Raw genomic sequence first — 16,120 nt, forward strand, 5'->3', positions numbered from 1 at the left:
AATAGTAGAAAAGATAGGAATATTTGCCAACTTGTTTTATGACCCAGAATAATCTTGGTACTAAAACTTGATAAGAAATTTACAGGAAAGGAATGTAACAAACCTGTGTCTGTCATGGATATAGATGTACAAATCCTAAAGCAAATTAGCCACTCAAATCCAACAGTGTAAAGAAAGATAATATATTACAACTAGGTATAATTTATTCCATAAATGGAAAGATGATTTATTACTTGAAAATAAATGAATGTAATTTACCGCATTAGCAAGAAAAAATGAGAATCATGATTATTCATACTGTATTTCCCCGAAAATAAGACCTAGCCAGACAAGCACTTGTAATGTGTCTTTTGGAGCAAAAATTAATATAAGATCGGGTATTATATTATTATATTATATTATATTATACCTGGTCTTATGTTACATAAGACCTGGTGTTATGTTATGTTATGTCATGTCATGTCATGTCATGTTATGTTATGTTATGTTATGTTATGTTATGTTATATTGTATTATATAAGACCCGATCTTACATTATAGTAAATATTATATTATATTATATTATATTATATTATATTATATTATATTACATTACATAAGACTGGGTCTTACATTATAGTAAAATAAGACCAGATCTTATATTAATTTTACTCCAAAAACTGCATTAGAGCTGATTGTCCGGCTAGGTCTAATTTTCAGGGAAACACAGTAGGTGTAAAAAAAGCGTTTGATAAAATTTCACACACATTCATAATTAAAAACTCTTAGCAAACAGGAATGTAAAGGAATGTCCTTAATTTGATAAAAATTATCTGCAAAAAAATTTTTACATCTGTAAAAATTTAACTAAAAATTTTAAATTTCTACCTTGGTAAAACTCTGAATGTTTTATCTATTACAGTGTTTTATAGTTTATATATTAACTACACTATTAATGAACATAATAGTTATTAATGAACGTACTGAAACTCTCTAGTTTCCAATTTTTTCCTCTTGCATACAATTTTGCAGTGAAGTATTTTGCTTTTTATCCTAACATATAAATGTTTCTCTAGCAGGTGATAATGGAAAAGTGAAATTGCCAAGTCATAGTGATTATACAGATAGATATTTCCTTCCAAATGGGCTATATGGATTTATGCTCTTCCAGTGATAAACTGAGAGTAACATAGCAACTTTTTTTTTCATTCATTTTATTATGGGCATTGTCTCATTTCCTTAAAACATCCTTTGCTAAAACTGTTTAATAACTGTATGTTGTTCCATATATCATAATTTATATAACCTTTTCTTTTGTTGTACATTGCTTCCATTTTTTGTTATTTACATAAGAAACTAAAATGAACGTTTTTTTATGCCAGTCTTTCAACACATCTGATCATCTTTGTATACTTTACAACACCTAGTACAATTATTTTATATATAACTAGGAACTCAATATACACTAAATGAATGAAGGGAATATCTTTGCTCAGTCATAATGCTTATACCTTTCTTGCCAAATCTCCTTTCATCATTTCAGTATTATTCCATACTTACTCCCATACCGCATAGTAATACTTTTCCCTAGTTCTCCAAGGTGTATCTTCTGTGGTTCTGATCTTCCTTTGGCTCTCATCTTTCCCGCCTGTAAGTTACTAGTTCTATTCCTGTTAACCTGTGCTTGTTTCCATCTAGCAATTCATTTCCCCAAAATTATATACAAAATATGCAAAGTATACAAAACACATTAATTATGTATCTTGGAACGTAACATCTGAGTCTTGACTATGTGAGATAAAGTGTGGTTCATTAACGCTCATGTATGTTTCCCATGTCTTTTTCACTATATAGTTTATTGGGAGTGCTCGCTGATCATTTAAATGCAGAGATTGCTGGTGGTACAATAACATCTAAACAAGATGCAATGGATTATATCACTTGGACTTACTTTTTCCGACGTCTTATCATGAACCCCAGGTAAGTGCAGGGTAACTGTTTATTTCTGTTTTGCACTGAAAGAAAGTATGTTTGAAAGTAATTCAGGTACAGAATAGAAGTCAGAACTTTGGACGTTCTAGATGTATGAATTTGCCCAGTGAATCAGATGATGTCTCAGATGTGATCATACTATATGATCACAATATATTTTATTAGAAAGTGAATAATTGTATGTATTTATTTTAGCTTATTTTAGTTAACGCAGGATATCCTTGAGGAGATTGCTCTATAGTTAGGGACACGGGACAGCTGCAGTCACTAAGAAATGTGCTGAATCACATGGTGGTGCCTGACTTGGTGCACGTGCGGTTGGCTCCTTAAAATGGTGAGATATGCATTTAAAAATTAAATCTACATTCCTTAGTTTATTTATTGAGTGCCTACTATGTGCCAGGCACTGTTCTAGGCATTTTGAAGCCACATTAGTGAACTAAACACAAAATTTTCCACTTTCATGGCCCTCATATTCTTTTATCAGAGACGGTGGATTTTCAAAGTATGTTGGAAGGTAATGAGTGCTATGAAAAAAAAAGCACCAGAAAAGAACAATCGGGAAGCCAGAGGGTAAAGTGGGTGGGGAGAATCAGAGTGGGCCTAGTTAAAGGTGCTAACAGGGCAAATGGGGAGACGTTTGTCAAACTTTCTGGAGTTACGATATTCAGCCCGGTAACTATAGTTAATAATACTGTATTGTTTAAAAGAAAAAAAACAAAGGTGCTGACATTTGAACAAAAACTTGAAAGAAGTGAGAAGGTTGACCATATGAATATCTAGGGGACATTTTAGGCCAAGGGACCCGGAGAAGCTCTAAGGCAGGCGTGTCTGGTGTATTCAGGGCACAGGAGGAGGTGGAGCTGAGGTAGGGTACGGGATGGTGAAGAGCAGGAGAGGAGGTTAATTGGGGGTCACTGGTAGTACAGGTCACATGGAACCTTAGAGACTATGGTCAGGACTTTGACTTTCATTCTGGGTGAAATGGGAACCAATGTAGGGATTTTGAGTAGAGGACTGACAGGATCTATTCATATGATGAGACAGGCCAATACCGTGTTTCCCCAAAAATAAGACCTGCCCAGAAAATAAGCCCCAGTTAAGTTTGTCAGCCAGATGGACACATTTAGTACGTTATGATGATGTTCCAGAAGAAGACATGACTATATTTAAATAAATGTAGATTGTTGTACATGAAAAAATAAGATATCCCCCGAAAATACGCCGTAATGCATCTTTTGGAGCAAAAATTAATATAAAACCCGGTCTTTTCGGGAAAGCACAGTAATAATCATAAATGTTACAAATTAAACTTCCTTGTTGAAAGACAGAAATTCTTAGATTCATTTTTCTGAATCCAGCTAAACATGATTTATAAGCCATATATGAAATCAAAATGAAATAGAAAAGTTGAAAATTAAGGAATGAAAGAAGATATGAAGAACAATAATAAAGAGAAAGCAAAATGAAATTCAAGGCAAAAAAAGATTCAAAAGGACAAAGAATGGTTCATCTTGATAACAAGAGCAATCACTAAAAACTTACAATTGTTTACAAGTTTTTAGGTGACTAAAAACAGAATTAAAACATATAAAGCAAAAATCAATAAAAATCCAAGACCTTAAGTAAATGACAGTTATGTTGAGAGATTGTCAGTTTACATTCTCGTGTGCGTTATGCATATATTCAAATACATACATATATGCAGTTAAAGATACATATTTATATGTATATGTATATGTAGATAATACATACGTATACACATTAGTTTGTTCAAATACATATAAACACATGTACTGGTGCATCATGAAATATATTCTAAATTGAGTTCTGGATTCAATTTGTATGTTCAGTTTTACTCTTTGTTTTCCCTTGAGAAAGCTTTTAAATATTTCTGGGGGGGAAAATGTGGTAGTTTCAGCTGTCCCTGTAACCACTTTCATTATTTCTGTCATTATTACTGCTGCATAATCTGAACATAAAAAAACATGGTGCTGTAACAAATGACTTCCCAGTACTGACAGTTATAGCTGCAGCATTTCAATACTGATGAAAAATTTCCCAGAGAGATCTCTGGCTAGGTTTATGTAAACCAAACAGGAAATGGCTGCCGCTATTCACATTAAATCCAAACTGGTGTAACTTTATCTATGTTTTACATTACAATAAAATCTCTTTTATTCTCAATTGGTGAAATTTCATCCTTATTAGAGTTGGAAAAAGATAACTTGATGTTTCATATGTGATACTTTTGTTTGTCCTTTGATAAGATCCTTTAAAGATAATTTTTTAAAAGTTGTTTTACTTTTTGATTGTTTAATTTAATGAACTTTGTAAATTTTTTTATGATAGGGAGAGGTTTGTTATGACTTTTTCCCAGTGGACTGCTAATAGAAGTTAGCTTGTCTAGCCAATGTGCTGGATGCTGTCAGTATCAAACTGCCTTTGACTTTCACACCTCTCAGGGGACTAGTAATTGTTGTGTTCAAACAGCCTGTAATTGTGATCCCGCTGGCTTTCTCAGTACGCTTCTGGCTATTAGAATCATTAAACAACTCAGCACCTGTTAACAGCATTGTAAATATTCAACCCTGCTTGTGTGCAGGTTGAGTCCAATATAGAGAAATCTTACAGAGCTCAGCCTCATAAATTAGAGCTCTGACAAGTCAATTATTGTGAAACTGGGTTTCTCTGTGAAATAAATGAAATAGCATGCTGACAAAAAGGTAGGCTGTCTGTTTATGGCAAAGAGAAGATAATGATTTGATGATTCAATGCAGTGAGCATGAAAATACATTGTATCCTTTGTCCGTAATTAAACAGTTGTGTAATATTTCTGTTTAAATAATCAGTAAATCATAAATTTTGCACTGTGGAGAGTACAACATGAAAACAGACCTTTTTACTTAACTGTTGCATGCTTTTTCAAGTTAGTCAAGTGATTATTGAAATAATGATATGTAATGTTTTAAGCTAAATGCTTATAATCATTTAGGCTAGAAATTGTATGATGACTGAAAAGTTTATGTGATAGAAGCAAAGGCCAATAATGCTAATAAAGATCACAGAAATATAAACTCCATCCTTTATTCACAGAAAAGTGTCAGAATACGTTATCTCTCAAATTTTTGTTACTTAAAAAATAATTTATGTTTATTTTTATTATTTAACAGTGTCTTGTAAATTGTATGTCTCAAATGTACTATCTTACTTTTATAAGTACTTGAAATATTTTAAATAACTTTAGAATCTCAGTTGAAATATTAACAAAGACTACTTGGTAAAAATCAGTGATGTTATATCATTAACAAAAATAGATGCATTTTAGTATTTGTGTTTGCTGCATAGAGACAAGTATTTTAATGATTGAGACTTTACTATTGTTGAATATAATATTTTAACTAGTATTCTCTATATTTAAAAGTTGTCTCTTTTTAAAAATAAATAAATAAACAAAAGTTATCACACCATAATACCTGAGGAAAACAATTTTAGGGATTTTTAAATTCTAGGTTAGCCCCAGATATTGTAAGTATAAAAGTGTTAGTATTGACTAAATTTTATGTCAGTTCAATTACTTAAATTGAATTTTGCAAGTCAATAAAAATATTGGTCAGTACATTAGAAAATTATATTAAGAAGAAATATCATTGGAAGTTTTTTAAGTTATTTTGCTAAAAATGTGTTAACTTTTATCAAGTCAGATTATGAATAATATTTTAGCGTAGTCATCAGATAATTTGTTATAGTCTCGGAGACATGGTTTTAGTTAACTTTTTTTTGCAATTTATTTTTTAAATGCTTAAGAAATATTTTCCCTAATTGTACTTTATCTGGATAAAAGCCACAAATTAGTCTAAAAATTTTTCCAAAAGACTTAAATAAACATTAGAAGGAATATTAGCCCATTAAAATATATCTTGTAAATACATAAAACAGTAACTAAAATAAATATGAAAGGAACGTATAATTTTGAAGGAAAGTTTTTATTATTAATGGTTTTAAATGTTATTTGTAAGTATCAAATTTATTTATGAAGGCATACAATGGTAAAGTTGGGATTCCAGTTATATTTCTAAGGAATGGTTCGTGGTAATCAGTAGCAACATGCATGAGATTTCTTTGTTTTCAAATGGCCTGATAAATTTATGGATAAAAATGAAGTTTTTAACTTTGTGTTTTTTATGGTATTTTCGTAATGTTTTCCTTCTGTAATTTTAATTGCGTAAAGAGTAGCCTGCTCTTGCTCTATAAATGGTGCTATTTATTCAGTGTTCTAGGCACACTTTCACTAGTTTTTTCAATTTAGAAATAACTTTATCAATTGTATATTTATCCAAACACCTGAAAAATGTGTTGGAAAATGTATAGGCTTATCAAGCCAAATACAGTAGTAGTATCCACAGGGGATACGTTCCAAGAACCCCAGAGAATGCCTGAAAGCACAAATAGTACCAGAGCACACATACTATGCTTACCCCTATATATACACACCTATGATAAAGTTTAAATAATAAATTAGGCACAGTAAGAGATTAACAACTAAAAATAGGACAATTATAACAATATACTGTAATAAAAGTTATGTAAATGTGGTCACTCTTTTCAAGGGATTTTTGCTAAAGGTTCCTTGCTTTCTGGCACAACACATTGCCATCAATTGGAACTCATTTTCATATCTGCCACCCACATATTTAATGCCTCCTTTTCTTTAAGGAGGGCACAGCTCAAGAGTGGCCCATTTGGGGATCAAACCAACAAACTTGGTGTTATTAGCACCGTGCTCTAACCAACTGAGCTAACTGACCACCTCTTAATGCCTTTTTTTATCTTACCTAAGCACTTATCACATACTATAGTTGTAATTTTTGCAGTTGCGACTGCAAAACTAGCAGTATTTTTTTTTCTTTTTCACAATTTTAAGATGCCAAATTCATACTTATCACAGATCTTAGCAACCTCAGCATATGATTTTTTTCTTTCCTAATTAAGTCAAGAACTTTCACCTTTTCACTTAAAGGCGGCACTTTACAGCTTCTCTTTGGAATATATAAATTGCCAGTCATCACCATTCCTGTGCTTTGGGGCCATTATTAAGTAAAATTAGGGTTACTTGAACAAAAGCACTGCAATACCACCGTGGTCCATCTGATAACCAAGATGGCTATTAAGTGATTAATGGGCAGGTAGTGTGCACAGCATGGATAGTGAGAAGATTCAAGTCCCGGTGGGACTTAGCAGGATGGTGTGAGATCTCATAACGCTACTTAGAATGGCACACAATTTAAAACTTCTGAATTGTTTATTCCTGGAATTTTCCATCTACTATTATCGGACTGCTGTTGACCATGGGTAACTGAAACCTCGGAAAGCAAAACTATGGATACAGGGGGAACTACTATATAAAGTAAGGACTTATATTGTAAAAAGTTTGGTTGATAAACTTCATTGGTTGGGGAAAAATGAAAGACAAAATATATTGTTAATACAATTGACTCTTGAACAATGTGGGAGTTAGGGGTACAAGCCCCACACAGTCGAAAATCCATGTATAACTTTTGACTCCCCAAAAGCTCAACTACTAATAGCCTACTATTGACCAGAAGCCTTATCTGTAACATAAGCAGTCAGTTAACACATAATTTGTATATTGCATGTATTATATACTGCATTTTTACAATAAATTATGCTAGAGAAAAGGAATTTGTTTTAAAAAATCATAAGGAAGAAAAAATACATTTACAGTACTTATTGAAAAACAAATCCACATGTAAGTGCACCCACGCCATTCAAACCCCTGTGGTTCATGGATCAACCATAATATGCGATGGTTTTAGGGATCTGTATCTTTTATGGGGCTTTCAATGTCCAGAATTTTTATTTTCATCTCTAAAACAGAATACATTATTCTAAGTAAGTACTGCTTAGTCATTTTTCAGGATAAAAGAAATATTTTCTGATGGTTTCTAATACTGGTTTTTCACTTTGATATATACCAAGTTAGATAAAAGTTTGTGCAGTTTGTGTAAATTAATGACAGCACTGGTTTCAATACTTATTTATCTGTTGTTCATTGATAAATATTGCTTTGTTTTGGTCTACGTCAAAAACTTTTCCGGGAAAGTCAATAATTTCTCTACAGACTACAATTTAAAGTAACCATTTCTTTTTATGAAAATTAAAATCTTCAGGATATAATTATGATTTACAGTTATTTTCCCAAATAGCCCGTTATTATTCCTTACTCAGTGGAGACTCTAATATTTGATTATACCTAGCCATTTGTGCTGACTTCTCTTTCTAACAAAAATATATCCTGCCGTGATTTCAGACCTGCTTTGTGTATTTTAAAATAATTTTATAGTATACTAACCCCAAATCTTTCCCTTTGAAAAAAGAAAATAAATTTACTATACTTGACAGATTGTGGTTTCTTTTAGGCCTCTGCCATTTGAGATTCTAATACTTTCTTCCCAAGCTATGCATGTCCCCTTCCTAGTCCTGTACAGATGTCAAACCTTGGTGCTGGGGTTTCAGTGATGAGTCTCTTCTCTAAGGCCACTTTCCACTCCTGTTCCTTGATTTGGATGGATGTAGGGCATGTAAATTCTCCATACTGACTAGGGTACAGGGTTGACCCAGCAGGAATTAGAGATCTGACGTGACTGTGGAGCAGTCTCTCACCTTTTGGATCTATTCCCAGACGCAGATGTCTAGTGATTTTCATGGTTTGCCAAGAACCTCTCAGGGTTTCAGAGAGGAGCATTCAGGTGAATTGCGTGTCATTAGGCTTTTACTTGGAAAACATAAAGAGCTGAACCTATGTGTTTTCTCTGTATAGGAACTTACTTAGACTGCTGTATTGTCAGCCTGATGACGCCCTTCTCATCTTTAGGATGACATTTGTTCCTTAAGCATTATGGGAGCAGTAATTGATTAAAATCTCCCAAAAGAACTCATCTACTACCCAAATCAATTTTGGGTAGTAGATTCTCTCAGTTTTCTAAAGTAATTGAGGATGGGCTTTTGCATATAAAAGAGAATTCTATAGTTATATATAATATGTCCCTCACCCTTTCTAATCTAGTGCATAAGTTCAGTTTGCTATAGATATTTAGATACATAGATATAGAACTGAAGTAATGTCAGTTTTAACACTGGAAAGTTAGGATCTTTTTAATGTGATCCTGAATTTTATCTACTTATCTTACATATTTTAATGTGTTGTCATCAGTGTCAACAAACTTTACTATGGGGATTTTGATATATAAAATGGAAGTGGTATTCACAATCGCTTTATTTCTTTGAATTGCTGTAAATGTAATTGTTGTGGGGTTTTTTTGAAATTCTGAAAAGAACAATGTGAAATTAAAGCAATAATTTAATAGAAAATATCTTGAAACCTTGCTTATTTTCTAGCTACTACAATTTGAGTGATGTGAGCCATGATTCTGTGAACAAGTTTTTGTCCTATCTAATTGAGAAGTCCTTGGTTGAATTGGAACATTCCTACTGTATTGAAATTGGAGAGGTATGACTCAGTCACTTGCATTTCAATTGAAAAGATAGATTGTCCAGCTTTTTAACGGTAGAGCTTTGGCTTCTAATGATAACCAAAAAGTTTAACAAAGTTATTGCAATAATAACTTCAGTGTAAATTTTTAATTTTCTAACTGTATGCACTTTTATTGTACTTTTTTATGTCATTTTATCTTTCATTTGAAATAGGATAATCGGAGCATTGAACCTCTGACATACGGCCGAATTGCCTCTTATTACTATTTGAAGCACCAAACAGTTAAAATGTTCAAGGAGCGTTTGAAGCCTGAATGCAGTACCGAAGAGTTGCTTTCAATTCTGAGTGTGAGTTTCATGACAATATTGCACTGTTTTTTTATATAAAGAGGTTACATTTACATATTCCATACTTTCTCTTTAAATTTGGGTCTTAAATTGTTGCCACCCAGTTCCTCTTGAAATTTAACAGAAACTGTTTATGAAGTCCTTTCATCTGTCAAACAAAATCACTAAAGCAACGTATCTGGACCAACTTCCCCATTGATAAAATAACCACATAATTTATCATTCAAACGTGGATCCTTCTGAGAATGAAATGGGGCACTATTAATATTTAAGCCAGGATAATAGGTATAAACTGGGCTATCCTTGGCAGCCAGGTGACCACCCCATCCTTCAATGTAATAATCTCTATGAGTTATAATTGAAAGCCTTTCTTATTGCTTCTTTAGGATAATTCTTCTTGAATCCATGGTGTTACTGAATTTTCTTTACACAAGGATCCACATGATTAGTTCTCTTCGAGTTAATGCCAGGACAGCTGTTTAATTCTCTATCTACTCCCCTTCTAAAAAAAAAAAAAAATACAATCAGATTTATCCCACGGTAAAAAACCTATACTGTGTTCATTTTTACTTTTTTGCCAAGAAGCGAAGAATTAAATTTAATATTGAAGTTAAAATTACTATCAGGAGTATGTTTTCCATCTCCCTTTCTGCATGCTATATATGCCTTATTTTTTTGTCTTTGTTTAGTTTAAGTATAATAATTTACCACAAATTATTTTGGCACATTAGTCAGGATATATATTACAAGTAATACTGTATGTTATCTTACCCGTCAGGGTAAAAAAAGTGTTGGTGCTTTTTTTAAAAGTTCAGAACCATTGGATTAGTCTTTAAGGTCCTTCCCTCATAAATTCACTGGTTTTAAGGTAGTTCACTTACTTATTAGCTTTTTTCCTAATCTCTCCTATTGCTTTATCATTCTTAATAGGCTTCAAAATCCCATTCACAGTTTTTCACTTTTTCACTGTTTTCCCTTTGAGAAACTAGTGTGTACAGTTTATGTGTGCAGCATAGGGCCAAGTACATTTGTAGCAAGTCAGAAAATATTTATTAATGAATTGATGGATGGATGGATAGATCCTATATTAATTGGTTTTCTATTATTTGATTTATAGAAAAGAGTAGAGAATTAAAGTATATGAGGCAGCTATTGAAAAAATGGTTTTTTTTGGTAAAATTAAAAACTCATTTCTGAGGTTTCTGAGGTAAGAGTATAAAAAAATACAAACATTATTTTAGATTCCTAAGAATGAGGTTTTTATCATTTCCCAGTTTAGATTCATAAAAACAGAATTTATCTGGGGGAAAGACAATAAAATACATGGTTAATTACTTTGGGCAAGCATCTTAAACTAGTATCTGCTAAATTTAAGAATATAATTTTCTTTCAAATTTACCTACCTTGACATATTTACCAAGTCAAATTTTTAAAAGTACTGTCTACCTTGGGAACTCATACAATAATAGCTAATGCCTTTGAGCACTTTTCATGTGCCAGGTACTAGTCTAGGAACTTTTACACTGTGTGGGTTCTTTACACTGTACTGTGTTGCCTCTCATGTCTCTCACACACACACACACACACACACACACACACACACACACACACAGCGGTGAAGGATACTGAGGTAGGGGTACAAAGTATGTGATGTTAAGACTAGATTCACGTTGTTTGTAAAGGAGGTTTGTGAAAACCATATGTCTATTACATTCTCTATCCTCCTCAACCCCACTATAAAAGCCCAAAAATGTATACAGTACCAAAGCTATTAAGTTATTATTTTCTTCAGTCTTCTCTCTGAAAAGGCATTGATCAGAACAAGAAGTCTTTCCACATCCTTTCAACAGCCTGTTTCTTTCTAACAATACACTGCCTAAAACAAGTTATGCTGATCTCATGGTATATTTATATTAAAACAGTCAACTCTTTTATGACTAACTAAACAAAACAAATCGTCTGTAAGAATATGTAAAATAAACTCAAGAGTGTATTCGTATAGGTGTTGTACTCATTTATAATTTCTGTAGCAATAATGATGTAATCTTTTCTGTGGTGTTTAGTCCAAGAAACCCTCCCCATCTACTAGATAGTGTCTAAGTCCGTAATATCTCAGTGAGACTTCTTTTTGAATGAAGCTACTGGGCCTTTAGAACTGTAGGGCTCACCTTGACAAGATCTGCAGGTACCATTGTTTGTTCGTTTGTTGTCTTAGGGATTATTCTCTATTCACTAGAGAACATATCTATACTAACAGAGAAACATTCAATAAGAAAGCAAGATTGTGTTTGAAATAATCACAGAACAATTTCTAGAAATCATTCTTATTCTTTCATTGAGAAGTATTTTGAAATGTTTTCTGTGACCACACCAAAGATTCTGAAATAACTCGCATAGCCTCATTATTTTCTCTACTCTCACCTCCAAAAATGCATATTAATCTCCTTGTGGTTTTGAAACAAGGAGGAAGAAGCTGTACAGGAGACCGGCACTGTAGAGAACAGGATCACAAACAAAACAGAGCAAAGAAAAGCAGTGGCGGGGTAGCACTAGTGTCTCAAAGGCCTATTTCCATTATCATTGCTTTTGTTATAGTATTATAATGCTTAATAATGTTACATGGTTTTGAACAATTCAGTATTATTACTTACTCACTATCAGCATCTCCTTTTACCAAGATACAGCCGTTGATGTTTCTAAAGCCATTTGAAAACTTTTTTTATTTTTTTAAATTTATTTTTAAGAGTAATTTTTAATGTTTCTGGGAAGATCACAACTGAGAAGTTTCTATTCTCTTGAGTATTACTTTGAACTTACTATAATGTTTTTATCAGTTTAATTTTGGCAGTGAATGAAGTTTTTTTTTTTGGTTATTTCTTAGGCTACATATTGTATTTACCTTTTCTGTTTTGTTTTCTTTGGTATTAATGATAGTGTTGAAGTTATGTTTTTTAAGATCGTTTAGGTCCTTTGGATATGTTATAACGTGATTATTGCTTATTGCTGGCACAGATAAAACAAACTGGAAGGTAACCATAGAATGAATAAAGAATATTAAGATATCGATTCAACGAGCATTTAAAACTACATAAACCTATTATTTCTTTTCTGTTGACATAAAAATAGTTTCAAGTATGATCTCTAGATTTTATATATTCATCACTGATCATCGGTACCTTTTTTTCAGACCTTTTCTTTTTTCAGAGAAGATACACATTTAGAATCTCATACTTGGACATAGAGTTGTTTTTCCTTTATTTAACTGAATTGGAATTTTTGTTCTTTATTCTATCATTTTGTATATTACTATCAACTTTTCTGAAATAAGAATTAGAATTTATTTTTCAGTAGGGATAAAATTTTATTTTCTTTATAATATTTACTAGAAAAGACATTTTCTTCTTTCAAAAATAAAATAGAAAGCATTTAATCAGGCCATTTCATGGTATGCTTCCTTTCACAATATTTTTAACATGGCATGCTTTCCTTTTCCACAGTGTTTCATAGCCAAAGGTTGTAAGGTTTGATTAAAAATTCCTTACATTAAGTACATTTGTATCCTGTCTCCTGAATTCTACCCTTTTTATTCTTTTCCTCTATCATTAGGATGTTTGGGGTCAGCCTGGTATTTTGCAGAATGGTATTCTATTGATAATATAACCCTTTTAACCAAAGGATGGAGGCAACAGGAAATTTCTGAGTTTAAAGATGAAAACTAGACTCTTTCAAGTAGTAAGGACCTATGCTAAATGAAACTGTCTTAAGAAATATCTTAAGCATATAAGGAAGCATGCATAAATTAGATGTTTTATCCTTAATATGTTACTCTACATCTATCCATATTAAATTCCATCATTCACATTTCTACTCACAGACCACATACTTATTCATCCAACAAAATATTTATTTTTTGCCTCAGGTATGTAAGGTTCTTTCTAGGGACAGAAAATAGTATAGTCAACATGACTGACAAACTCTGTGTGTGTGTGTGTGTGTGTGTGTGTGTGTGTGTGTGTGTGTGTGTGTTTAATACAGAGATAAACTGTGGGCTATGGTAATAAACTATGAAACACATCTGGGTGTTGTTATTGACTGAGGTCACTAGCTCAGTATGATGCTCTAAGAATGGCAGCAGAATGTTGCCCATCATCAAAAAGAGTCTCTGAAAACAAAACAGGTTATAGTATTCTGTCCTTCATATTAATCTTCCCTATGCAGGAGATTTGCTATATACATTTCCTCTGGCCCCCCATCAAAAGAACATCATGGAGAACATTTGAGTGAGTCTAAGTGAACTACTCAAATGATAGAAGATATGTGAATAGGGCATTTCAGTCTAGAAAAGCCAAGGCTTTGAATCAGAGTACTGTAATTCAAATCATGAACTGTATGAATGGAGCCCCTCTTTAGATCTTGAACAGAGTAATTTTTTTCAATTAGTTGGAAGTTCCAGCTGATCCTGCAAATAATAAACTCAGAGAATTTATTACTTCAATTGATGGGTATAATATGGGTCAAAAATATATAGATTTAAAAGGGCTGGAATGAATTTATTAATGGTAGAACTATTAGAACTAAAGAACCAAAAGAAAAGATGGAATTGTGCTTGTTATGTGTGGTGTGATAGATGATGATCATTCCGTTACAGACCAAGGAAGGCACGGATTAGGATTAGGCCATTGTGACATTTACATGTTGTTGTTGTTTTCTCTTGGCCCACTAGATACTTGAAATATTTTTATCCTTCAGAATATTGTGGGGGAGGGAGATATTTGTATTTTCAAATGTGGCACTCTGTTATACTTTAAGGTACTAATTCCTGTTGATTATATGTAAATCTTTCTTTCAGTCAACACTGAAAAAGAAAATACACTTTCTTTCAGTCAACACTGAAAAAGAAAAAGCCCACCAACATGTTTTTCTCAAATAATAGCTCTTTTGAAACTTCTGTTTTCACTTTCTCCTTTTTTTCCTAAGAAATTGATCTGTTATTGGCTTACATTTTTAGACGCCATTGCCTTTAAATAATAGTAAAATACTGTATTCTAAGTGTAAAGCCAAAGATTGTATTGAGACTATTTCTCTTCACTACTGTTATTCTATATAGTAACCCATTTATTTAACTCTTGTCTTTCCAATACATCCATTAGATAATAATAACCACTACCTTTTATTGAGCACCTACTACATGCCGGGCATTTTATATACAGTATTTATAATCATGAAACAGCCGTTTATGGTAAATGTTAATACATAGAAAATTAAACTGTAGTTCAATGAGATAATTAAGTTTTTCCAGGTTCTATAGAAAGTAGCTCTTTAGAACTCTTTTTCCTATAGCTTTCTTTCTCTCCTAGACATATTTCATCCTATGATTTAATTCAAACTGTAAAAAAAATACTTAAATCATTGAAATGTAAGGGTATATACTTTTAAAAAGTCAATTAAGAAGCAGAGTTCCTTTTAAAATTGTGTGACCTTGTAACTAAGAATTATAGGTATTAAATGCAGATGTTAATTCCTGGTAAAACTATGGTTTCAACATTCCTTATTGAAAACATGTATTTTAAGTTTTAAACAATATGCAATTTGGAAAGCTTAGATATTTTATAAGAACTCTTGCCAAGTTTTTTTAACACCGTGAATTAATAAGCTTCATAATTAAGGCAGCTGCTTCACACTTCTATTTTTAACCAGTGACATTACATCTGTCTTGCTCCATTGATGCCCTCGTCCTACTTATTGAAGCATTTAGCAGTTTTGGCAACAGGGATTACATGGCATGGAGTAAGTAGTCTAATTAGATATAAGTGAAAATCCTGAGGGAAAAGGACATTTAAAAAGTAATTTGAAGAATCTCTTAATGATGTTGGCACTGAAAGCCCAAATCTCATGTAGAAAGTGCCTGTCGTCATAGCAAACAGGGATCGTGATTTGATATGTTCAGTGGACAGTTGGAGAAATGAAAAGATTTCAAAATTAGGGAATATTTATTTGAACAAATTTTTCAAAAGATGCTTGCTATAGTATTAATAGCTTTAAAAGAAAGCAAAATATGCCCAAATGTATTCTCTCTGTAATTTTTTTTAATTTTTTTAAAATATACTTAGTTGTTATGGTTCTTGTGACTACACAGGGATAAGAGATTATATATTAAATATCCAATTTGAAAAATTATGAAATTCTTATTTTTCCACAAAGCCTTGGGTATTGACTAAAATATGGGTTTTATGTGTTAATATAAAATAGATACGTAATATAAAATAGAACCATTCCAAATTTAGAA

The 16,120-nt window shown here is 32.2% G+C and overlaps 1 protein-coding gene across 1 annotated transcript in view; it reads left to right on the top strand.

The window, feature by feature from the left end:
- ASCC3 (activating signal cointegrator 1 complex subunit 3) overlaps positions 1–16,120 on the top strand; it is a 303,631-nt gene that overhangs the window by 232,852 nt on the left and 54,659 nt on the right. Inside the window, exons 34-36 of the mRNA XM_081040509.1 lie at positions 1,834–1,959; positions 9,391–9,502; positions 9,700–9,834. Coding sequence (XP_080896635.1) covers positions 1,834–1,959; positions 9,391–9,502; positions 9,700–9,834 — 373 coding nt within the window. The remainder of the gene's footprint in view (positions 1–1,833; positions 1,960–9,390; positions 9,503–9,699; positions 9,835–16,120) is intronic.

The sequence above is a fragment of the Rhinolophus hipposideros genome, assembly GCF_964194185.1.
Source record: "Rhinolophus hipposideros genome assembly, chromosome: 3".
NCBI classification, from domain to species: domain Eukaryota; kingdom Metazoa; phylum Chordata; class Mammalia; order Chiroptera; family Rhinolophidae; genus Rhinolophus; species Rhinolophus hipposideros.